We start from the raw sequence: 24,675 nt of genomic DNA on the forward strand, positions 1-24,675 counted from the left end.
AATCCCCCAGTCATCCATGCATATAAATTAGCATATACAACTTCCTTGAGCTGTGTCATACAGCTCCATCCCAAGACTTTTAAGTACTGTATTTTTTGCTCTATAAGACTCACTTTTTCCCTCCTAAAAAGTAAGGGGAAATGTGTGTGCGTCTTATGGGACAAATGCCGGCTGTGCAGCTGTCCCAGAAGCCAGAACAGCAAGAGGGATTGTTGCTTTCACTGCGCAGCGATCCCTCTTGCTGTTCTGGCTTCTGAGATTCAGAATTTTTTTTTCTTGTTTTCCTCCTCCAAAAACTAGGTGCGTCTTGTGGTCTGGTGCATCTTATAGAGCTAAAAATACGGTGCTTAGCAGCACCTGTGGTCAACAGGCACCGTGATTCTGCAGCTTGCTGCTATCAGTACAGTTGCATGTGTGAATGTTCAAACACACACTGGAGGCAGAGCTTTCAAACTGTCCCAAATGATGCTCTCGGACGGAGTCCTTTGAGGCATTCCACCGCAAGCGCACTGAGCGATAAGGACACCGGAAATCAAAATGCATGTGCAAACCTGCCCTGTGCTTGCAACCATCTGACATTTCGAGTTTCGTGTTAATTTGCACTTAATCGCACTTCCGACCGCCACATGAAAATACCTCGGTCTCGTGCTGTTTCATTCCACAGGGCGGATCTCGTGAGCTTGCTGGAATGCTCATTTCTGGCACTGCCAAGAATTAACACTTGTCATCCTTAGCCCTAAGGAACCTCAGGGGCTCAATGGCACTTGCTGCCGCACGAAGAGACATTCCCAACAGCATGGGAAGCGCCATTAGAACTCAGCAGAAAGGTGGTTGCAATTGGGTGGAACTTCTGTAGCGCATAATTAGCTTGGATTGATACTTTGATACCAACTGGGAATGTGTAGGCAGTGGTTCAAGATAAATGTTTAATCAAGATTTTTTTTTAAAGTACTTTTATAAGGGGGAAATACATGGCACTAGAACAGAGCTAAATGTCTCCAGCCCTGATTTTTGTGCGGCAATCAGCGAAGCATCTACTATTTCACTGTGGCAGACGTTTCCCCAAAGCAAGCTTTGCGTGCATTTGGATGTGAGGAATATTGTATTAGTTTTCCTGATTATAATGCCAGCACTTGTGTCCCATTTTCGAATGTTCCTTTCACACTGCAGTACCTGTTATGTTATGGAACTATGGCTCTTCGACTGTCATGCTAAATTTCATTCACACCAGTGAACACACTGTGGCACAACAACGAATATTTTTGACACTGTCACTACTCCCCTCAGCTTTTCCACATGTGTGCTTCTGTTCCCCCATGATGCCTCTTTGACAACAGCTGGAAACAACTGTATGCCATCATACCAGCCCAAGTTTTGTCACTTTACTCTTGGAATTTTCCAGGTTAAGGGGCCTCAAACATATTTTTTTCTGGAATCAAGTAACACAGAAATGGGCACTAAACATGGACCATATTCTGTTGGTTCTCCAGAAGTGGCTTTTACATCACACGAAAGCTCAAATATAATGTGTAAATTAACAGTTAGGGAAAGGTCAGGGCAGTGGAATAAACTATCATGTGTTGGCAGCCTTAGACCGTGCAAATATCCATTTATATACCTGATGCTTTTGAGCACCCTGGATGCGGCTGCTTCCAGCTTTCGTGAGTTAATCATTAGTGACTGAGCAGCGAGTGTGTTGACACCATAAACCGGCGCATTCAATTAGGTTTGTCTGTCTGGTGATGTCACTTAGGTCCTTGTAAACAAGCAAACAAACATTTTCACCTGGAGAAGAATGTCCAAAAGGCGAGGAACGTTTGGCACTGCTGAAAAATCTCACAAAGATCAGCAGTTTGGGGTGAGCACTGTTTAAAAGTGCCACTTTCCAGGTTTGCTTTGAGACATTTTGCACAGCCTAGCGTGTAAGCCCTGGTAGATCAAGAAAAGGACAAACCTTCAACATACTGGCTTCTCTGAGAGATCAATATTACTCCCCGGTGACTGGACTAAAGGGAAGCATGGGGTTTTCCTTAACCAAATATTTCCTCCTTTTTCTCCAGTTGGAAGCAAACTTGACCCAGAGGACAGTATTCTCCCTAGAGTGGGACATATTTAGTAACTATTCTTGGCAGCATTCATAGCAGCCAGAGTGGTCATGTTGGCAAACAAGAGAGACTGCTTTGGCTGGCAGTAGCAGGTACCTCATGGTACAGGTGGGCTGGTACGTAAGCATTAGATCGGCTGATGTTAATTGTGATATATCAGCTTAGGTGCAATGCACCGGGCACAACACTGGCTGCTCTTGTTAGCTCACCTGGCCTAGTGATATATTCCGCTCTGCTATTTGTGGGAGTCCTGGGCAAAGGCTTACACCACAGTTGAAGGCCTCGGAAACGCATTTCACACAGCCCCAGAAGCGAGGCTTATTACTGGCGTCTTGGTTGTCAGCTAATAGTCCTCTTCCTCCTCAAAATCTTCTCCTGCCGTAGCAGCCTCCAGGGCTGCGAGAGCCTCTGCTACTTCGGCATCAACCTCCTCCTCCAGTTCTCCATTAATGTCATTATGGCAATCAAATCTAGCTTCTCGCACCGCATCCGCCTTGGTCCTTGGAGACGGGATGCCGTCAGATACATTGTCCTTGAAGCACACCTTTGGCAGGCCTGTTCTACAGGCTCTGTCTGTTGAATCCCAGCTTTTAGACTCACCTAATGGCAGGTCCTGCTGGCTGCTTGATGTGGTGTGTTCTGTGCTTTGGCCTGTATGTATGTGGTTATTTGATGGACTCTCATTTCCTGCAGCGTAGCCACCACTGGGGGGATCAGTGGGTCCAGGCAGGTGCGTGTCATTTCCTGGAGCGCTCTGAGATTCCTCATATAGGGCACTTCTTTTTTCTGAAGACGCCTTTGCGAGAACTTCAGTTTCCAGAATCTCATGGTTATTGCGTGTGCTTGGTTGAGGCAACCCTTGGACTGAAAAACCGGCTCGCTGAGCAGAGCAGGTGTGCGTGCTGATCTCTCTGTTTCGGTTTGCGCTGGGATTGGGATGAAGGTTCGCACCAGAATGGGAATGGATCCCATTCACATTGAAACGGCACTTTTCGGCAAGATTCCCAAGTCCTTCATCACGAAGAGCGCTGCCTCTGTGGTTCAGAACGGCCTCTTTATTGTTGTTTAATTTGTTCCTGTTTGCTGCTGTTTGTAATTCCCCAGTCTGCAGCTCGTTTTTGTATACTTGGATGTCGTTGTTCTGCTTGCATTTGAATTTGCCTCCGTCTTGCTCGTCGGACTTGAAGTTGTTTATTTCATTGATGTACCCGGATGTTGGCACGTCTTGGGGTTCAAAGATGTAACTGGAAAAAGGTTAAGAGCAGCAGTTAGCATTTTCTTTTCGTGATAAATAAAAAAAGGGTCAGTTTCGTGCTCCAAACATGCAGTCTTTGTTGAAAGTTTCAGAAATGCCACCAATTTTTACCGTAGCTTAAAATAATGGTAGGGAATCCCAGGCTCTCTAGATGCTGCTGTTCCACATCTCTATTCACCTCTCACCATTGGTCATGCTGGCTGGGGCTGATGGGATCCGGAGTGCAGCAACATTGGTGCAGCTTCAGAGATATCCTTACAGATATAAACCGTATTTTTTGCTCTATAAGACTCACTTTTTCCCTCCTAAAAAGTAAGGGGTAATGTGTGTGCGTCTTATGGAGCGAATGCAGGCTGTGCAGCTATCCCAGAAGCCCGAACAGCAAGAGGGATTGCTGCTTTTGCTGTGCGGCAATCCCTCTTGCTGTTCTGGCTTCTGAGATTCAGAATATTTTTTCCCTGTTTTCCTACTCCAAAAATTAGGTGCATCTTGTGGTCTGGTGCGTCTTATAGAGCAAAAAATACGGTAACTATTATCATTTTCGCCCTACCCCAAATGACACTCAGAAATCAGCTACACAGGTCAATTTAGAACATTAAAAATGCATTATAAAAATGTGACACTAGATGGCATTGTAGAGAGGAATCCAAAGTCAATGGCATACAGCAGGCACCCCCAAACTTGGTCCTTCAGATGTTTTGGGACTACAATTCCCATCATCCCTGACCACTGGTCCTGTTAGCTAGGGATGATGGGAGTTGTAGTCCCCAAACAGCTGGAGGGCTGAGTTTGGGGATGCCTGGCATACAGTATTGCCTTGGGAGCTCCCCTCCCCCACAATCTTTTCTCCCCATAGCATTTTTTATATCTGTATAGATCCAGCCTCAGTCTGCCTGTACCTTTGTATCATTTTACAGCACCTGCAACCCATCTGGATTCTTCTTTGTTAATTATCTGAAAAGACAGAAAACAGGCAGAGCGGACATGAGAAATCAGGTATTTCATGCAGGATGTGAAATGTTGCAAAAAGAAGCAGCGATAGCTGACTCCTTATTTTTGAATGGGATTGGTGGATTATAGATTATAAAATAGTAATATTAATTTATTACTGTTCATTAAGTCTGTATACTGCCCTCTATCCATAGATCTCAGGGCGGCTCACAACATAAAAATACAAGTTAAAAACAAAACAAAATACAGACCAAAACCAAGCCAATATCCCCCTCTCCCCACCTACTCCCACATCACATTTAAAAGGGTAAAGGGACCCCTGACTGTTAAGTCCAGTCATGGACGACTCTGGGGTTATGGCGCTCATTTTGCTTTATTGGCTGAGGGAGCCGGCGTACAGCTTCCGGGTCATGTGGCCAGCATGACTAAGCCGCTTCTGGCGAACCAGAGCAATAACCTATTAAACATTAAAGGGACGCAGGTGGCGCTGTGGTTAAACCACAGAGCCAAGGACTTGCCGATCAGAAGGTCAGCAGTTCGAATCCCCGCGACGGGGTGAGCTCCCGTTGCTCGGTCCCCGCTCCTGCCAACCTAGCAGTTCGAAAGCACGTCAAAGTGCAAGTAGATAAATAGGTACCGCCGTGGCAGGAAGGTAAACAGCGTTTCCGTGCGCTGCTCTGGTTAGCCAAAAGCGGCTTAGTCATGCTGGCCACATAACCTGGAAGCTGTACGCCGGCTTCCTCTGCCAATAAAGCGAGATGAGCGCCGCAACTCCAGAGTCGGCCACGACTGGACCTAATGGTCAGGGGTCCCTTTACCTTTACCAAACATTAAAAGCTTCCCTAAACAGGGCTGCCTTCAGATGTCTTCTAAAACTACATGGATGGCCCTTTGGGTTCCATGATGGAAGAAAGGCGGAATAGAAATGCAAGAAAATTATAAATAAATATATATATAAAAGAAGAGTGTTGATGAAGGTGGGAAATAGGATAACATAGCCCCACAGTGGGTTTCAAAGATTTCTGAGATAAAAATCTAGGGAAGCAACAATATGTGATCACAATCAGGAAATCCCTTGACAGGCTGGTCCAGGGGTCAGCAAACGTTTTCAGTGGGGGGCCGGTCCACTGTCCCCCAGACCTTGTAGGGGGCCGGACTATATTTTGGAAGAAAAAAAAAGAATGAATTCCTATGCCCCACAAATAACCCAGAGACGCATTTTAAATAAAAGCACACATTCTACTCATGTAAAAACACGCTGATTCCCGGAATATTTCAAGGGTCAAGTAGGAGATGAAAAGCAAAGGTGTTTCCTTGTTGTGCAGTGGGAGAAAACTGAAAATGGAGAGTATTTCCTTTGTTAAATATTAACCAGCGCCACCTTGCAAACAAGCCCTGAAGCCGGAGTTCAGATTAAATAGAAGTCCTTCCTGAAAAGTGAGGTGGGAGTAGGGAGATGCACATTCAGACTTCTGTAATTACATGCATGCTAATTACATCACTGCAGCAACCATTAGGAACGTTCGCCCACTCTCATTAAAAAGCTGCTCTTTGTTTATGTGGCGAAGGCCTGTTTATCCGCACAACACAACCTGCGGTTTTAAGATAGAAATCAGAGAGGGAGTGTGGCAAACGCAGGTATGGGGACTGGTTCAAATTTTAACCCAGGTTGGTAAGAAAGAGCAGAATTCAAATCTGAAATACCGGCACGAACCGCTTCTTAGCACTTCGTGGCTTTTTGTCGGAAATGAAATAACCCTCCAAACTTGGAAAGCTCTTCAAATTTCCCTGAGAACATTTTGAAAACATGTAATTCTGTCAGGTGTTCAGAACTAAGGGTTTATTTTTTTGGATTTTTTAAAGGAGCTGGATTTTTCTTTTTTATATTTTCGTAAGCCTTTTCCTTGAATACTCAGACTTCTGAGTGACCAACACCATGTTTGCATATAAGTTAATCTTTCACAGAGCTGCTGGTTGACCCACTTTTATTCCCACTGTAAAGCTAACAAAGGCCAGATCATCTTTGCATCAAAGATGTGTCTAGGTGACATGGCCGTCCCTGGACCACCTTTGGCCCACTGCTTCGACCCTTTGGCTGACCAAAAAGCCCCCAGATAAGCTTTGTGTTGTTCACAAACATACATTTGCTTTATTCCTCATTCCACTCATCTGGGGAGAGGTAACCTGTCTCTAGCCAGTGGGGCTACAGTGTCTAACATGGAGCCTGAAAATCTATGGACATATTTACACCACAGACTTAATAGCTATTTCCTCTGCTCAGGGAAGAAGCCATCACTATTATTTTACACTTCAGCTATATACACACTATGCCTCAGAGGCACATTCTTGCCCTCAAAGAATTCTGGGCACTGTCACTGACAATTTTAACTCGGTGAGAGGTAAACCATGGCACCCGGTTTTTTTTTTGAGGGAAAGAATGTGAAAGGTAGAGAGTTTTCACAGCCCTGGAGTCTACTTTTTCTCTGCACCTAGGTAGGTTGAGAAGTGGTTTTTGATCCACAGAAATGCTTTCTGGGGAAATCTTCATACATTTTCTCTTTAGTTAGCTAGCTTTGGTCTTTTAAGAGGTGCATCATTTTGACTTTTCCTGTTACTTCTCAAATTTTTCTCCCTGAAATCAGCGGCTGCCCTAAAAAAACGCTCAACAGCAACTGCTCTAATCTGAAGGTCTTAGAGGCCAGTTCCTTTACTGTTTTCTTGTAAGGGATCTCCTTCAACCAGACATACCGTATTTTTCGCTCTATAGGACGCTTGGCACATTTCTCCTTCCGCTTGGCTGAAGAGGCGCTGTGCAGCTCTCCCTCTCTGCTGAAGCCAGGAGAGTCTTGCTCTCCCAGCTTCAGCAAAAGGAACCCGAAGCATTCGGAGCGCAACGTGAGTTCCCACTGCGCTCCGAAGGCTTCAGGCAGCTATCCCTGAAGCCTAGAGAGCGAGAGGGGTCGGTGCTCACTGACCCCTCTCGCTCTCCAGGCTTCAGCGAAAGCAACGGGAAGCCTCCGGAGCGTGGAGGGAGCGCTCCCTCTGCGCTTCGGAGGCTTCGCGTTGCTATCGCTGAAGCCAAGGAGCCTGCATTCGCTCCATAGGACGTACACACATTTCCCCTTAATTTTTGGAGGGGAAAAAGTACGTCCTATAGAGCGAAAAATACGGTAGTTCACTTTTAAGACAACCCCTTTATTGAGCATTCATCCCAATTTGTTTGCCCAAAACGTTGCGGGAAGGTTAGACGACGCCAGCTCTTTTTTGAACATTCATTCTGATTAGTTTGCATAGAGGTTAGACACCGTTACATCGGGCAATTGCTATTCATCACTTTCCTCTGCATTTTCCTGTCACATTGCCCTGATTTTTAGGGAAGTAGGTTTGCTGCACAACAGCACCAGAAACAGCTGTAGCTACACCACTTCAATTTCCTGGTATGTGATTTAATTCTCTCCTCCGCCTCCAAAATAGCAGGAATTTGGGAAGAGCCAAGACTAGTGCCTCAGAGGAGGGGACAAACATTATTTCAGCAAGGCATCAAACAAGAGGGACAGCTGGAATTGTACACAAAACACACACTTTGTGCAGGGCCACGGCAGATGTAATTTAATATCCTACTTACCAATAAAGCAGTGAGAGTTGAAGGACCATGATTTTAACTTCTGGCTGAGCAGAGGCATCTGAAATGACAGTGATGTGATTTGATTAGTAGATACCCATCTGCTGTAGGCATACGGTCACCCTCATGCAAGATCCCAAACTACGTGCCAGGGCACAGTAGCAAGTCACAAAAACGAAGTTATTCTATGCCTATTGAAGTCTGCCCGCATATTCCGAGATTTTTAGATTCCCCTGTGTTACACCTGGCAGGTGCAGGTCAAATTTTCAGCATTGCCCAGTTCCTGAGCCCTGCTGTGCTAGACAAGAAGTTGCATGAGGAGGAGGAGGAGGAGGAGGAGGAGGAGGAGGAGGAGGAGGAGGAGGAGGAGAAGAAGAAGAAGAAGAAGAAGAAGAATAGTAGTAGTAGTAGTTTTGGATTTGATGTCCCGCTTTATCATTACCCTAGGGAGTCTCAAAGCGGCTAACATTCTCCTTTCCCTTCCTCCCCCACAACAAACACTCTGTGAGGTGAGTGGGGCTGAGAGACTTCATAGAAGTGTGACCAGCCCAAGGTCACCCAGCAGCTGCATGTGGAGGAGCGGAGATGCCAACCCAGTTCCCCAGATTACGAGACTACTGCTCTTAACCACTACACCACTACACCACACTGGCTCTCCCAAATCCCAAGACCCCAAAATCCCCTCAAAAATAAATCACACAGGAAACAGAATATTTGTTTAAGATTTTTGGCGTTAATTTGGCCACAACTTTATTGTTTACAGCATGTGAGTAGTTGCTTCACCATTGGTTCGGACTACCTGAACCTGCACTGGCAAGAACAGGACTGACAACTGGAACTTCCAGAGGTCAGTAAGGGAAAACATACTGGAGGAGCACAGAGGCAGATTTCCGCCTCTTAGTTCCCCCCAGATGGTCCCAGAAACTGTGGCGTGGCCCTACCCCTTAGAGGGGATCGGACAGAGCAAATCGAACCCCTAGATTCCTTTAACGGAATTCCCTAGCAGCAGCAACAACAATCTATAATCCCCTCCACCAAAGAATGAACCAATGCCTAACCGCCGACCTTACAAAGTTGTGATGATTTGCTACATGGTAGGCAAAAACCAATTCATCATGCGAAATGCAGAATTCATCATGCGAAAGGCTGGGCTGGATGAATACCAAGCCGGAATTAAGAATGCCGGAAGAAATATCAACAATCTCAGATATGCAGATGACACAACCTTGATGGCAGAAAGTGAGGAGAAGCTCCACATCAAAAAAACAAAGATCATGGCCACTGGTCCCATCACCTCCTGGCAAATAGAAGAGGAAGAAATGGAGGCAGTGAAAGATTTTACTTTTTTGGGCTCCATGATCACTGCAGATGGTGACAGCAGCCACGAAATTAAAAGACGCCTGCGTCTTGGGAGAAAAGCAATGACAAACCTAGACAGCATCTTAAAAAGCAGAGACATCACCTTGCCAACAAAGGCCCGTATAGTTAAAGCTATGGTTTCCCCAGTAGTGATGTATGGAAGTGAGAGCTAGACCATAAAGAAGGCTGATCGCCGAAGAATTGATGCTTTTGAATTATGGTGCTGGAGGAGACTCTTGAGAGTCCCATGGACTGCAAGAAGATCAAACCGATCCATTCTGAAGGAAATCAGCCCTGAGTGCTCACTGGAAGGACAGATCCTGAAGCTGAGGCTCCAATACTTTGGCTACCTCATGAGAAGAGAAGACTCCCTGGAAAAGCCCCTGATGTTGGGAAAGATGGAGGGCACAAGGAGAAGGGGACAACAGAGGACGAGATGGTTGGACAGTGTTCTCGCAGCTACCAGCATGAGTTTGACCAAACTGCGGGAGGCAGTGGAAGACAGAAGTGCCTGGTGTGCTCTGGTCCATGGGGTCACGAAGAGTCGGACACGACTAAACGACTAAACAACAACAACAGGCAAACACCAAATGGCACCAGCCAATCATCCAAGTGGCAAAATTCCTACCGGGCCCCTGCTCCAAAAACAGACGACCCCTAGACAGGCATAGCAAGGTCAAAAACACAACCTTAAATTATAGGGAGGGAGGGCGGGAAATCCGCTGCATGATGTGAAAGAGGAAGTACTTCGCCTTGTGCAGCCCCTTAAATAGCCCCTTAGTTGCCAATCAAACCCCAACCGACAGAAAATTTCCCCCAGTAACAAAGGAGCGACCAATGAGGCAAGGAGGGCATCCGAACGGGCCCGCCCCAGCAACAAGAAGGCAGTTGGGTGATCTCACCTCAACACATGCCTCCCCATGATTTGGAGGACACGATTTGTGGCAGGATGCTGAGAGGAAATAAACTGGGCTAATTTACTGTTGCAAGGAGGATCCCTGCCCCGCATTATTATGAGAGCGGATGTCGAAACTTTGCAAAACATTGTCTTCAATGTAAAAACGAAACAGGCACCCCAGTCTTAATCCAGATACACCACTACTATGCCCCTAGTGACCAGGTTTGGAAAGCACAAGTAGTCTTGAATTATGTATTTCCAACCCCACATATTTGTACAGTGGAACTTATAGAAAAATAGAATAGAAAAATCATACAAGAAGGGGGTAGAACTCCCAAAAATCCTGAAGTATTTATAATCCTGGGTTGACAAAAAGGTTTGTAAATTCAGTATTAGAAATTGTACCTTGGAGTCCTCAATCCTTTATTGCTGCGCTTTACTTCACCAGGAATTTTGGGGAGTTCAGAATTTTTTCTGAATACTTCAGAATTTTTGGGAGTTCTACCCCCTTCTTGTGAATTTTGGTCATTTAAGGTTTATGATTTTTCTCTTTCCTTCTGGGGAAACTGTTCAGTGAAACGAGGTTTGTAGCCGGCATCCCATGAAGGCTTTGTTCTATCTTATATTCCCCTTAAACTCTTTGATTATTATTATTTAGTTTATTTTCATAAGATAATATTTCTAGTCGATTCTTTCTCGTTTCAGGGATTTTCACAGTATTTCATTTGTTTTGTGCAATTTCTCGGTTCCGTGACTGTCTTTTTTCTACTGGTCTTTGGAGAGGAAGCTTTTTCTGACGTGACCAATCTTCTCAGCCATGAGCTCCTACAGGCCCCAGGGTCACCTCAAACGCAGTTTGAAAAAACAACAGTAGTCTACTCAAAAGTCACTGTGATTGCTGGAAGCTCAGGCATGTGGTCTATGTAGACCAAGGGTGGTCATCAACATTGCATCAAAGCTCCAAAAATACATGACCGGACCGTGCAACACAGAGCCAGTTTGGAGGTGAACCATAGCTGTGCCAGCAGCACAGCCTGTTTGACTAGCATTCCTAGGAGCTGACAGCACCAATATACTGCTGTCGTATCGTTTCACCTCAGAACTGCAAGTGCTAATGGACTCATACGCTGCTCTTTTGTTCAGCTAACCTGTTTTTCATCGCTGTTTTGTTCATCGGAGAGCCTCATCTCAGGAACTGCAGAATAAAAATGGGAGCACTTGCAGGCCTTAGGAGCATCTATCAGAGTAAGGGTGGTGTTTTTCTAAATAAATACCTTGGGCTCCTGAATGCCTTGGGAGTCAAATGTTCCGGCTCCAGAATGATCGAAAACCGGAAGTGAGTGTTTTGGTTTTTGTATGTTCTTTTGGAAGCCAAACATCTGATGGGGGTTCCATGGCTTCCGATTGCAGGAAGCTCCTGCAGCCAGTCAGAAACCACACTTTGGTTTTCGAACGTTTCAGAAGTCGAACGGACTTCTGGAACGGATTCTGTTCGACTTCTGAGGTATGACTGTAAAAGGACCCCTGACCATTAGGTCCAGTCGTGGCCGACTAGGGTTGCAGCGCTCATCTCGCTTTATTGGCCGAGGGAGCCGGCGTACAGCTTCTGGGTCATGTGGCCAGCATGACTACGCCACTTCTGGCAAACCAGAGCAGTGCACAGAAATGCCGTTTACCTTCCCACCAGAGCAGTACCTATTTATCTACTTGCACTGGTGTGCTTTCACACTGCTAGGTTGGCAGGAGCAGGGACTGAGCAACGGAAGCTCACCCCGTTGCGGGGATTCGAATGGCCGACCTTCTGATCGTCAAGCCCTTTTCACAGCGTTTTTAATATGTGTGTTTTTAACCATGGTGTTTGGGGCAATGGTGTGGCTTGGGGAAAAGTGCAAAAATATCCACATTGCAGTATATATGTCCAAAGGGCGGCAGTGAGAACCAGCAACTCCACTCATGCGCTTTTATCAACACTGCATTTGCCATTACAACGTGGACAGCCCACTTACAGGTGCCCCCCCCCACAGCAAAGCACATAGGGGCAACACATGTAGTGATGCTTCTCACAAACAGCCATCCTACACAAGAAGCCTGACGATGGCTTCAAGAACTACTTGGCCACAAATCAGCACAGATCCCAAAATAAAAAATGGTATTGATGGCAGAAATGACTGGCAGAATCCGAGACCAGGGAGAAGACTTGGTGGAAAAGGAGTGGAAGAAATTTAAAGACTACCTGCAGACACATTGTAAAATCCATGAATGTTAAAATGATGTGAGATATAAAATAACATGGCATTAGTGAATAAGTTATGATTATGCAATAAGGAATGTAATAGGGATGAAAGTTTGGAAATAAGACTTACTTAAATATTTTAATAGATAACGAGATTTGAAAGAGGATAGGGATTTGCTGAAATCTGATGGTATAAACAGGAACACAAGGAAGGGAGGTGTGGGGAAGCCAAGAAACAGGGTTAAGAAATTCAGAACTTTAAAGGGAAAAATGTTTATTCTTTCTTTTTTTATGTATTCTTCATCTTCTTTGCTTTATGTTTTGTATTGTTTTATTTTTTATGTGTTCTTATGTATCTTTCTAAAAAATCTTAATAAATATCTTATAAAAAATAATAATGGTATTTTCTGCACGCACCTCATGCTGTTAATACGGTTAACACTGTCAATACTGCCTAGAACGCTTGCGGTGCAATCTTGCGCAGTTCTACTAAGCAGTTCAGTTGGGCTTACTCCCAGGTAACTGGAGTACAGTCTTAAAGCCTTTTCTGCATTTCCTCTCCTCGTTCAAAAGCCTATGCAATATTCAGGAGGTCCCAGAACAAGCTGTCAGATGACTTGGGTCCATGAGAATGACAGCTTGGTTAAGGGTTCAGGACAACCTGTCTATACGAATAACTTCTTCCTCTGCTAGCTCAGCTTGATGCCATCTGAAGCCAGTGGCAGGGCAATAGAGAATTGGACTGCCATGTTGCAACCTGAGTGTTAGCAGCTGATTGGTGACTTTCCCCCCTCCGGGTAGTGAACGCTCCATCTATTGCAGAAATATGCAGCAGAAGGAATCTCTCGAAGGCGCAGGAAAGAACATAGATTTCGTGATCTGCTTGGTTTGCACAGGATTCCCATACAGGGCAGTTCAACATTCAGCTTGAGGAAGTCTTATCATTTTCAAGCGCAACCCCAGCTTTAAACACTTCAGACTGAAACTCCCAGGTGTCAGAAAAGGTTATTTATGTATGCTACTATTGCGGCCTATGTTTTGTTAGCCCAAAAATGGAAAACAAGCAAGGTCCCAACCAAAGAAGAATGGCAACTTAAAGTTGGCAGAATATGCACAACTTGCAGACTTAACATATAGAATGAGAGAACGAGAAGAACATACATTTAAAGAAGACTGGACAACGTTTATTGAATATATGGGAAATAATTGTGTACAGCGGAAAACTTTGGCAGCATTAAGATAAATTCAACAGTGTAAATAAGTTTTGATGGATGCAATAATGGAATAATGAAGGGTATCGTTTTTGTAAAATTTGCAGGGATTTATGATATGTAAAATGAACCATGGAAAGAGAAGAAGGGAAGTCATTGATATCTTAAGGATGTAAAATGAGTATTTTAAATTGTAAATAGAAAATTTAACACACACACACACACACAGAGCACTTGAGAAAGGTTGCCCAGGGTAGCTAAAAAAATAAGAACATGGGAACATCAACACACACACACACACACACACACCAACCACACCACACCCCACAACTTTAAGTGACAGAGGAAACCAAAATAAGCTACTTCTGCTACTCCTTTTATATCCCTATATCAGGTATAGGCAAACTTGCCCCTCCAGATGTTTTGGGACTACAACTCCCATCATCCCTAGCTAACAGGACCAGTGGCCAGGGATGATGGGAGTTGTAGTCCCAAAACATCTGGAGGGCTGAGTTTGCCTATGCCTGTCTCCCCACCCTACTTTGGGAACTAGTGTTGCTTACTACTGTTGGTGTTTTCCTTTAAACGGCTAGAGCGGCACTCCTAACCGCACTTAACCTGGGAGTAAGCCCCACTGAATTCAGTAGGATTTACATCTGAGTAGACATGGTTAGGATTTCACTGTAGGTTCTGAAATAATAATACAGTGGTACCTCAGGTCAGTGGCGTAGCGTGGGGGGTGAAGGGGGGGCCGGCCGCACCGGCCGCAACATCTGGGGGGTAGGGTTAGGGGGTGCAAATCCACGGGTTAGGGGGTGCAAATTACTTGCCTTGCCCCGGGTGCTGACAACCCACGCTACGCCACTGCCTCAGGTTACATACGCTTCAGGTTACAGACTTCGCTAAACCAGAAATAGTGCTTCAGTTTAAGAACTTTGCTTCAGGATGAGAACAGAAATTGTGCTCCGGCAGCGCGGTGGCAGCAGGAGACCCCATTAGCTAAAGTGGTGCTTCAGGTTAAGAACAGTTTCAGGTTAAGTACAGACCACTGGAACGAATTAAGTACTTAACCTGAGGTACCACTGTAATTATTCTTGCAAAGAATGGTTCCACTAGCTCTTTGTACGACAGAGTACCAGCTCTTTGTACGACAGCTCTTTGTACGACAGAGTATCTCAGATATTAGATGGTGTGTGGCTACGGCCATACTAGGCCCGACAGCATGAAATAGGACATGGTTCTCCTTATTTCAGCAATGGCGGATGGTGTGGCCCATCCAATTTTCCATCCCACCATCTTAGAGGAATAAAATATGCCTTGATTCTTCACTCTCCAGTTCTAGCAACTTATTTATTACATATACATCCCATTTCTCCTCCAACCTCCTCAGGCCAGTGTAAATGGGGATAAAACCCATATGTATCTCATGACAATCCTGAGAGATGATCTCAGTGAACTTCATAATGGATCAGGATTTGAACCCAGGTTTCATAGCTCAGACTTCCTTGGCTACACTACACAGCCTCCCTGCTAAAGGCTTCGGTCTGAGGTACCCCTGCTCTTTCCAGCTTTCTAATCCTGCTGTAAATAGGCAAATGAGATGGATTCTATTTGGACTCTGCTGTTTGTATTATCAACAGATCACTGCCTTTATTTGCATTTTTGAAGCACCACGGAACTGTAACAGAGAAATACAGATTGTCCTAGAGGTTACTGAACAGAAGCAAATGCAGTGTGATGTTCAGCATGTAGCAGGGTCAGTTTTTAGCTCATGGATAAAGAATTAATATAAAGGTAAAGGTAAATGGACCCCTGACCATTAGGTCCAGTCGTGGCCGACTCTGGGGTTGCGGCGCTTGTCTTGCTTTATTGGCCGAGGGAGCAGGCATACAGCTTCCGGGTCATGTGGCCAGCATGACTAAGCCACTTCTGGCGAACCAGAGCAGCGCACGGAAACGCCGTTTACCTTCCCGCCAGAGCGGTACCTATTTATCTACTTGCACTGTGACGTGCTTTTGAACTGCTAGGTTGGCAGGAGCAGGGACCAAGCAACGGGAGCTCACCCCGTCACGGGGATTTGAACCGCCAACCTTCTGATCAGCAAGTCCTAGGCTCTGTGGTTTAACCCACAGCGCCACCCGCGTCCCTAAAGAATTAATATAAACAAGATCAATTTCTAATCTGATTTTGTTTAGAAATAGAAAGGTGTCAGGAATGGAATTTTTTTTCCAGCAGAAGGAGAGAATTGACCTTCAGGTGCTATTGTTCTCTCCCACTCAGACAAATAATTAGTCTGAGGTTCCACTGGCAGAAAATATATATAATCACGTATTCTATTCCCTGGACTCATAAGCACACAACAAGCATCTTCATCAAGCTTAATGAGGGGATTTTGTACCACTGACTACTTAGGGTGCTTCTTCCAGCAACTAAAGAGTTACTGGAAATGACAGGCATATTCAGATCTAGGACAACAGTTGCAAACAGTTGCCCTGGGAATTAGGGTTCAGCAACCTCTGCTTAACCCCAAGGGTTCCTGGGGCACAGCTCTTGGACCATGTGACATTAATTGATTCTTAATTATTATATTATCCCTTGGCAGGCTGAATCAACACCCCTGACAATATAAAGGTAAATAAATAAAAAAGGACCCCTGGATGGTTAAGTCCAGTCAAAGGTGACTATGGGGTTGTGGCACTCATTTTGCTTTTAGGCCGAGGGAGCCAGCATTTGTCCACATACAGCTTTCCGGGTCATGTGGCCAGCATGACTAAACCACTTCTGGAGAAATGGGACACTGTGACGGAAACCAGAGCACATGGAAATGCTGTTTTCCTTCCCACCGCAGTGGTACCTATTTATCTACTTGCACTGGTATGCTTTCGAACTGCTGGGTTGGCAGAAGGTGGGACAGAGCAATGGGAGCTCACCCCGTCGCAGGGATTCGAACCACCAACCTTCTGATCAGCAAGCCCAAGAGGCTCAGTGGAAGGGTCAGCAAACTTTTTCAGCAGGGGGCCAGTCCACTGTCCCTCAGACCTTGTGTGGGAGGTGGACTATATTTTGAAAAATATATATGAATGAATTCCTATGCCCCACAAATAACCCAACTATCCCTATTAACTATTGGGGGGTCTCTGTTTTCTGGAAGTTGTCCTTGGTAACATGCTCTCTATGTCACATTTTGTGAAGATGTTGGGACACCTATTAAAAATTTGATCAGTGTGCATACAGCATGAGGTTGCATTCTGCAGTTTTCAGCTTGCAATGCTGGTATCTAGAAGTTTACTTTCAAGAGGAGGGTTGTTGCTTCTTGACTCTAGCATTCATTTTATTTCTGTGTTTAGAGATTACACTTCCACCTTTACCAAATGGTCACAACACGGTTTACAAATTAAAAATATCATAAATGCATGGTAAATCGGGTCCTCCCTTAAAGAGGGCATGTATTGCGGTGAGACTTGGACAACCGACACCCTGTGTTGTGGGTGAGTATGTCTGGACAGACACAACACCTGACTGGTAGGTCACTCAAAGCAGGGTGCAATCTGGCCAATGGGATGCAGGCTAAACGGATCAAGGAACCTATGCACATGACCCAGAGCTTCCTCTTTCTGCTCGTGCATCGGAACACCCGCCCACCTCTCCCTACTTTTAGGGCTTTGTGCTTGACCTTGTTATGCCGTCGTGTGCTGTTTGTCGCTGGGACAGGGGCATGGCAGGAATTTTCCCCACTTGGATTATTGGCTGTCCAAACAACAACTCTCACCACACACAAACACACAGGAAGCATTGTTCTGAACCTGTTGGGTCAGCCTCACTACTTCTGACTTCATATCGTCCTTTAAAAAAAATAATTCAGGATAAAGGTAGCAAAATAATCAGATGATTATTACGCTTGTCGCCTTCTGACAATATAATTTCAGACGTAAGGAATCTCAGTGATGCCTACACAAGAAGATCCTTGTGTGACAAAGGATTGGTTGTTGTTATTGTTGGCATGAGTCTGTCTCCAGAGACAATGGAGTGTGCCTCTGGGGGTGAAGTCAAACCTCTGGAAAATCACAGCACCTGCTGTAGCTGCAGAGTCCTTTTGCGTGTTGAGACCTTTAAACCTAGCATCATTCTGGGGCATTATGGGAAATTAAGAGATCAGCTAGACCTGAGTACCAAACATTGCTTGGTACACTGTCACTGCAAGCTAATATCCTGCCAGGGCCCACTGACAGCAGGAGCCGGTCAGTGGGTCCTTCGTATCTGCCATTTCCCCCATTGAAACATTTTCACAGAGGGCTTAATTGTGTGTTCAGAACCAGAAATCTCCCCCCTAAATAAATTCAGACAAGACTCAAATTTTGGTTTGGTTTTTGGCAGAATTTAGGCCACAACTTTAGTCAGTCAGTCAGTCAGTTTTATTGCACATAGCCAAAGGCTGCCACAATCATTCGCAATCATAGAATCATTTGACAATTAAAAGAAAATATACTGGATTGATACAAAAGTGAATAGTTGCATAGGCTCTGGTTTGCCTAGCTCCCTGCACCGTTGCAGGTAGTGCTGACCCAGGGCACCAGCATAGGTCAGTCTAGGGTGAACACCTGGATAAGCGGAAAGCCAGGAACAGGCTATCTCCGCCACCCAAATGTCCCCCTGGACTCAGGCACGGGCACAACCCCCTCTCAGGGATTGACCAAACCATCGAGTCCCTGGATTCCTTTAATGGAATACCCTTCACATAGGGATGGCAAGAGCGTTCTCCCATCCCTATCACCTGAACCAGAGCCTATCCGCAACCTTACAAGATGTGATGATTTGCTATGCGGCAGGCGAAACCCAAATGGCACCAGCCAATCAACCAAGTGGGGGAAATTCCTGCCGTGCCCCTGTCCCAATGACAGACGACACACAATGGCACAGTAAGGTAAAGCACTCAGGCCTAAATACAGGGAGAGGTGGGTGGGTGTTCTGATGCACGAGCCAAAAGAGGAAGCTCTGGGTCATGTGCATAGGTATATATAGGTCCCTTGATCCGTTTAGCTGGCGTCCCATTGGCCTGATTGAACCCTGCATCAAGGGACCTACCTATCGGGTGTTGTGGCTATCCAAACGTACCCACCCACAACACAGGGTGTCGGTTGTCCAGGTCTCACCACAACACATGCCCTCTTTAAGGGAGGACCCGATTAACTCATAACTGCCGCCTCACGCACAAGCCTGGGCAGTGTGGATCGAAGCAAGCTCCTAGGGGCTGAGGTCCCTTCAGCCCCCAAATATTTGAGGGTGCCAGGTCACCCCAAAGCTGATGGGCATTGCCATTCAAATGGTTTGTGTGCACCACATCTTGTGATCAATTATGTGTGATGGGACCTGGTAGGATCATATGGAGGAGATGGTTCTAAGAGCTTTAAAAGATTATAACTAAGCTAGGTCTGTAATATGCAACTGCACAACCAGTTTTGATTAAAAGGCTACAATATCTACAATATCTCCCAAAGTCCTAATCTTGCCAGTACTCCTTGATGTTCTTCCAGGAAGCTGATAAGAATAGCCTTGAGCCATTTTGACAAGTTCAGAGTTATCTAGAAAAGCTATTGTTGTCTTAAGGCATACCTATTATGTTGAATATTGCTTCCTGCAAGTTATAGACACAAACTTCCCCTGCTGATAAAATAAAAGATAAAATATGAAATATGTTCTTTCAGTTTCATTACAGCCCAGTGCTTTTCCTTCCTTCAAGCAAATATTCCACAGACAAGTGACTGACCGGGAACTCAATCGTTCATGTCAGAGAACTGAAGCATCCCCTACAACTTTTCTCTGATGAAAAAGGACATATTATTCTTACTTCTATTATTATTATTTACATCCCATCCATCTGACTGGGTTGCTCCAGCCACTCTGGGCAGCTTCCAACATCTATAAAAACATAATAAAACACTAAACATTAAAAAACCTTTCCTATACATGGCTGCCTTCAGGTGGCTTGGGGGTCAGATTAACTTCAAATCTTCCAACATTTCTCCGATGAAAATAAGGACGTCCTAATTAACAGCGGGATATTCCTGGATCAAATCAGAAACTGGGATGGCTTCTGTAAATCTGGGACTGTCTCTGGAAAATAGGGAGACTTGGAGAGTCTGTTGAAGGCCTAACACAAGAGTTCTCTGCCCCCTACAGATATAAGAACATTTAGGATTACTCAGGGTGTAAAGAATAATCTTCAGGTAACAGGGGAAACAGTGTTGATCAATCTCTCCGTTAAACAGGTGTCCTGAGAATGTGTAGGTGTGTTGCCTTGTTGTGATACTGTGTTGGAAATTTGTTTCCACCTTCTGATCCTCATTATTTTGTTCTGACATGCTTATGAGCCCTGGAGGCCCCATATGAGCCAGAAAGGTGAGGCACAACACATTATAATACATAAAACTCACCCCACATTGTCAATGAAAGAGAAAAATATTTATAAGTCTGAATGCCTCTGAAATATACTCGGAGTCGAGAGTGGATTTCATGCTCTTTATTCAGCTCATAGTGGTGAGGAGGAAAGGAAGTTCTCCCAGAATGTCTGCTTTATATACATTATTTACACAAAGGGCCCCGCTTGATTGGCTAATTCCGGGATTCTCCTGTAGGCCAATCAGGTCGCAGATTCACTTCCACCTGGAGCTGGATTGGGTGGCTCCTGCGGAGCAATCAGACTGCTGCATTCTGGAACCTATTATTCTAGCACCAATCAGGCTGCTGCATTCTGAATCCTATTGTTCTAGGACCAATCAGACTGCTGCATTTTGGATCCTATTCAACTCAGTACATAACAGCCTCCTAGAAGACTTTACCTTATAGAAAGAATGGGAAAATGTAGGTGTTGTTCAACTCCAACTCCCATTACTCTTAGTCAGTATGGCCTATAGACTGGGAGTTGGATGATGGGATTTGGAGTTCTGCAACATGTGGAAGGTAACAGGTTTGCCCTCCATCTATGCCTTAAGGTGAATCATTGGCAGAAATGTTATTTCGTAGCTGGTGCTACACAACAGAAGATCTTCCATTCATCACTTGTTGGCAAATGACATAGAGTCACAGCAAATACTATACGCCAGCCACCGAAAATTGTTGAGTCACAATCTCTTGTCCTAAATATTGCACCATGTGGAAGTTACACGTCTGAAAAACAGGAAGCTCACCAGATCATTTGCTGACTGGCAAAAGCGCTGGTGCTAGACAACAGAGCAGAGTTGGGACAACAAACATTTGAGTAGAATAAACATGCTCAGAAATTATGCATCCTTTTTTGGGGGGGGCACATTGGCCTCAAGATCACACTTGAGGAAATTTCTGCCTCTTCTCGCTCACTGCATGTTCTTTAGATTATATGTTGACAGATTTCACTGCAGCTTAATTTGAACCATAGCTTACTCCTGGCATGAATGTAAAGATCTATATCTGCAATATATAAAGTAATAACTGAACCTTTTTTAACTGAGTAATGCAGGCGAGCCTTTCAAGCATCATCGTTTAATAGTCACTAGACCCCCCACATGCTTAGGTTTAAAATGAAATGACTTTCAGAACAGAGGCCGGCTGACTTTATGCAGAATGGACCCTTTCCATCTTCACTTTTTATGACTCTGAAGAGTCTGAAGACTCTGGAGTAACCGACATGGGCTCCTCCAGTTGTTTGTGGACTACATCTCCCATCAGCCCCAGTCTGCATAGCCAGCGGCCAGGAATTATGGGTGTTCAACAAGCCCTAGACGAGCACCATGTTGGCTGCTGCTGCAGTGCATGTGTTAAGACCACATGGACCATGGATCTGCCTATGTTACCGTGTCAAATGCCTTTTCCATCATTTGATCACTGCATGGGTGGGATTATTTTTCCTACAACCACTGCGGATGACAAAAGTCCCAGAGACACTCACAATGCATTTTGAGAAGTCTTCACTGGTTGTGAGTAATTGCCTACTGGTGGGGCAGCAGAAACCACTGAAGAACTCTGGCATGGCGTCTTGACGAAGGTGTGACATGAACGGCCGACATGCAGAGGCTGAAGACCTTTGACAGATGTTTGATGTCCATTGTCTTGGCCGAAATCAGTAGTGCTGCTGCTGACTTGATGTTAAGAGCACGTGACCAGGGAAATTTAAAGTTCAGATCAGCGTTGGACTTCAGGCAGTGTGGGCCATTCCCCTGCACAGCGTGCCAAGCCAAGGAGACGCAAAATTGAGAAGATCAATAATTGAGAAGATCCAGGTTTATCCTCCAGCTGGAACACAGTGGAACTCACCTCTCAGGTGGGCATCATTTCAATTACAAGAGAACAAGGGAGGCATTCATGGCGAGTTCCAGCACCTCTTTTTCTAGAAAAAATAGCACTGAGAAGATTCATTTGGGGACACCAGATTTTGGCCTCACACAGGGCACCATATCACAAAAGATTACCCAAGTTCACCCCTATTCAGATCTCACTTTAGCCATATTGGACCAGGTAGCCTTGCACCAGCCACTATTATCTCAGCCTCAGCCACATATCTGCGTTGAAGCAATAATGATCCTCATCTACCTTGCTAGAATGCTGCAAGGCAGGCCTGTGCAATGTGTTGACCCAGCAAACAGCATGCCAGACACATGCTCTGGAAGTGACAGGCAGAAAACCTAAGGTTTACAGAGTTCCTGGGAGAAAAAAAATCGTGCATGCAAAGCCGTGTGGAGAAGGGCCTAGGGAGCATGTGGTGTGTGATGGGCAGGTGGATTACTGTATTTTTCGCTCTATAGGACGCACCAGACGATAAGACACACCTAGTTTTGCGGGGAGGAAAACAAGGGAAAAATATTTTGAATCCCAGAAGCCAGAACAGCAAGAGGGATCTGGCTTCTGGGATACCGTGTGGCTGTTCTGGCTTCTGGGATAACTGTGCCAAGCCTCTTCAGGGCAGGCTCCCCCTGCCCGGAAGAGGCTGCCCGGGGATAAGGCAGAAGCCAGGACAGCAAGTGGGATTGCTGTGTAGCGATCCCTCCTGCTGTCCTGGCTTATAGGATAGCTGTACGCAGCCTCTCTCAGGCAGCGGGATGAAGGCTCACCCTGCCTTCATGGAGAGGTGCTGTGCAGATAGGGAGAGCTATGCAGCGCCCCTTCAGCGAAGCGGGAGGAGGAACAGAAGGGGCTCCGTTCCTCCTCCCGCTTCGCTGAAGGGGCACTGCGCAGCTCTACCTCTCTGCACAGCGCCATTCACTCCATAAGACGCACTCACATTTCCCCTTACTTTATAGGAGGAAAAAAGTGCATCTTTTGGAGCAAAAAATACGGTATACTATGTATTAAGAGCACATGCTCTAGATCAGGGTTTCTTAAACTTGGGACTCCAGCTGTTTTCGGACTACAACTCCCATTATCCCCAGCTAGCAGGACCAGCGGTCAGGGATGATGAGAAGTGTAGTCCAAAAACAGCTGAAGAAACCCTGCTCTAGATCTTTGGTGGGAACTGTCAATGGTTTGAGAAGATGTATGGCGTGTGTGTTGTAAACGGCCGAGATTTTTCTGCACCTTTCTATGAGGATTATATATATAAAAAAACCGGAATTCTAGTTGATGGCAGTTCCTAGCACTTGCTATAATCTTCCATTTTGTTCCTGAATAATATGTTCTCTCTATGTCACATGGTTAAAATCTCAATGAAAAATGCTAAGCCAGCTTTGGCACTTTCCTGAGCTGCACTGCACTAAAGCTATGTCCCAGCCTCCCCTCAAAGCATAGCAATGAACTAAATTGTTGTCATCAAAGCCGCAGTTGACTTGGCGTTTGACCTTTTCAGTCTCTGGGGCAGGGAAGACATGGATGTACACTGATGTGTTCAATTTTCATCTGGGATCAAATCCCAGTGATTTGGATTGCTCAAGTTGGTCTCTCGTCTCTTGCAGGCTATAGAACGATTTCCCTGCTTTCCTAAAGGAATGCTTTTCATAAGGAAGTCTGGCCCCAGACTGGGGCTCCTTTGTTATGCACAGTTACATGAAACCAGCTTGTGCTTTTCCGCAACCAAGTAGCATACCAGAATCCCTTTGAGGTAAGTATCAAGGAGGAATAATAAAAGAGCTTAACCTTTTCATCCCTGATGTTATGTCTGTTTGTGCGCACGCTTACGCTTCAAAAATTTATACCCCACCTTTAAAATAAAACTCAAAGCAGCTTACAAAAAGAAATAAAATATAGTAAGTGCCATTCAAATTACTAAAATCAGCATCATAAGGTAAAAAGGTAAAGGAAAGGTAAAGGTCAAGGACCCCTGGACGGTTAAGTCCAGTCAAAGGCGACTATGGGGTTGTGGTGCTCATCTCGCTTTCAGGCCAAGGGAGCCGGCATTTGTCCGCAGACAGCTTTCCGGGTCATGTGACCAGCATGACTAAATCGTTTCTGGTGCAATGGGGCACCGTGACGGAAACCAGAGTGCACGGAAACACCGTTTACCTTCCCACTGTAGTGGTACCTATTTATCTACTTGTACTGGTGTGCTTTCGAACTGCTAGGTTGGCAGAAGCTGGGACAGAGCAACGAGAGCTCACTCTGTTACGGGGATTCGAACCGCCAACCTTCTGATCAGCAAGCGCAAGAGGCTCAGTGGTTTAGACCACAGCGCCACCTGCATTCCTATCTAATATCAGCATCATTGAAACCAAAAGCATGAATAAAACAATTCTGCATAAAAGCAGAGAGGCTGTACTTTAACCAAATGTGGCAACGATCCATTTTCTATTTACAGTTTGCTTGCAGTATTGCATTTTAATTGCTCACATTGTGGGAGGGTTAGTTATACATCAGCTTTTATAGCTCAGTCCTGAGAGCAAGGAACTCAATGTCATGGTCATGGGTTCAAAGGGTAAAAGATTACTGCATTGCTGGGGGTTGCACTAGATGCTCTCATGGTCTACAATTCTCTGATTCATCCAAACACGTTTCACACATAACGTGGTAGGAACCCCAGGCACTGGTAAAAGGTAAAGGACCCCTGGATGGTTAAGTCCAGTCAAAGGCGACTATGGGGTTG

The 24,675-nt window shown here is 45.3% G+C and overlaps 1 protein-coding gene across 1 annotated transcript in view; it reads right to left on the reverse strand.

Moving 5' to 3' along the window:
* Window positions 1-323: 323 nt before the first annotated feature.
* Window positions 324-24,675, reverse strand: part of PGCKA1 (PDCD10 and GCKIII kinases associated 1) — a 62,883-nt gene continuing 38,531 nt past the window's right edge. The window contains exons 2-4 of the mRNA XM_081924607.1: window positions 7,937-7,994; window positions 4,260-4,314; window positions 324-3,349 (exon numbers count right to left, since the gene is read on the reverse strand). Of these exons, the coding sequence (XP_081780733.1) occupies window positions 2,449-3,349; window positions 4,260-4,291 (933 nt within the window). The 5' untranslated portion in view covers window positions 4,292-4,314; window positions 7,937-7,994 and the 3' untranslated portion in view covers window positions 324-2,448. The remainder of the gene's footprint in view (window positions 3,350-4,259; window positions 4,315-7,936; window positions 7,995-24,675) is intronic.

This window comes from Podarcis melisellensis, assembly GCF_964234715.1.
Source record: "Podarcis melisellensis genome assembly, chromosome: 9".
In the NCBI taxonomy this organism is placed as follows: domain Eukaryota; kingdom Metazoa; phylum Chordata; class Lepidosauria; order Squamata; family Lacertidae; genus Podarcis; species Podarcis melisellensis.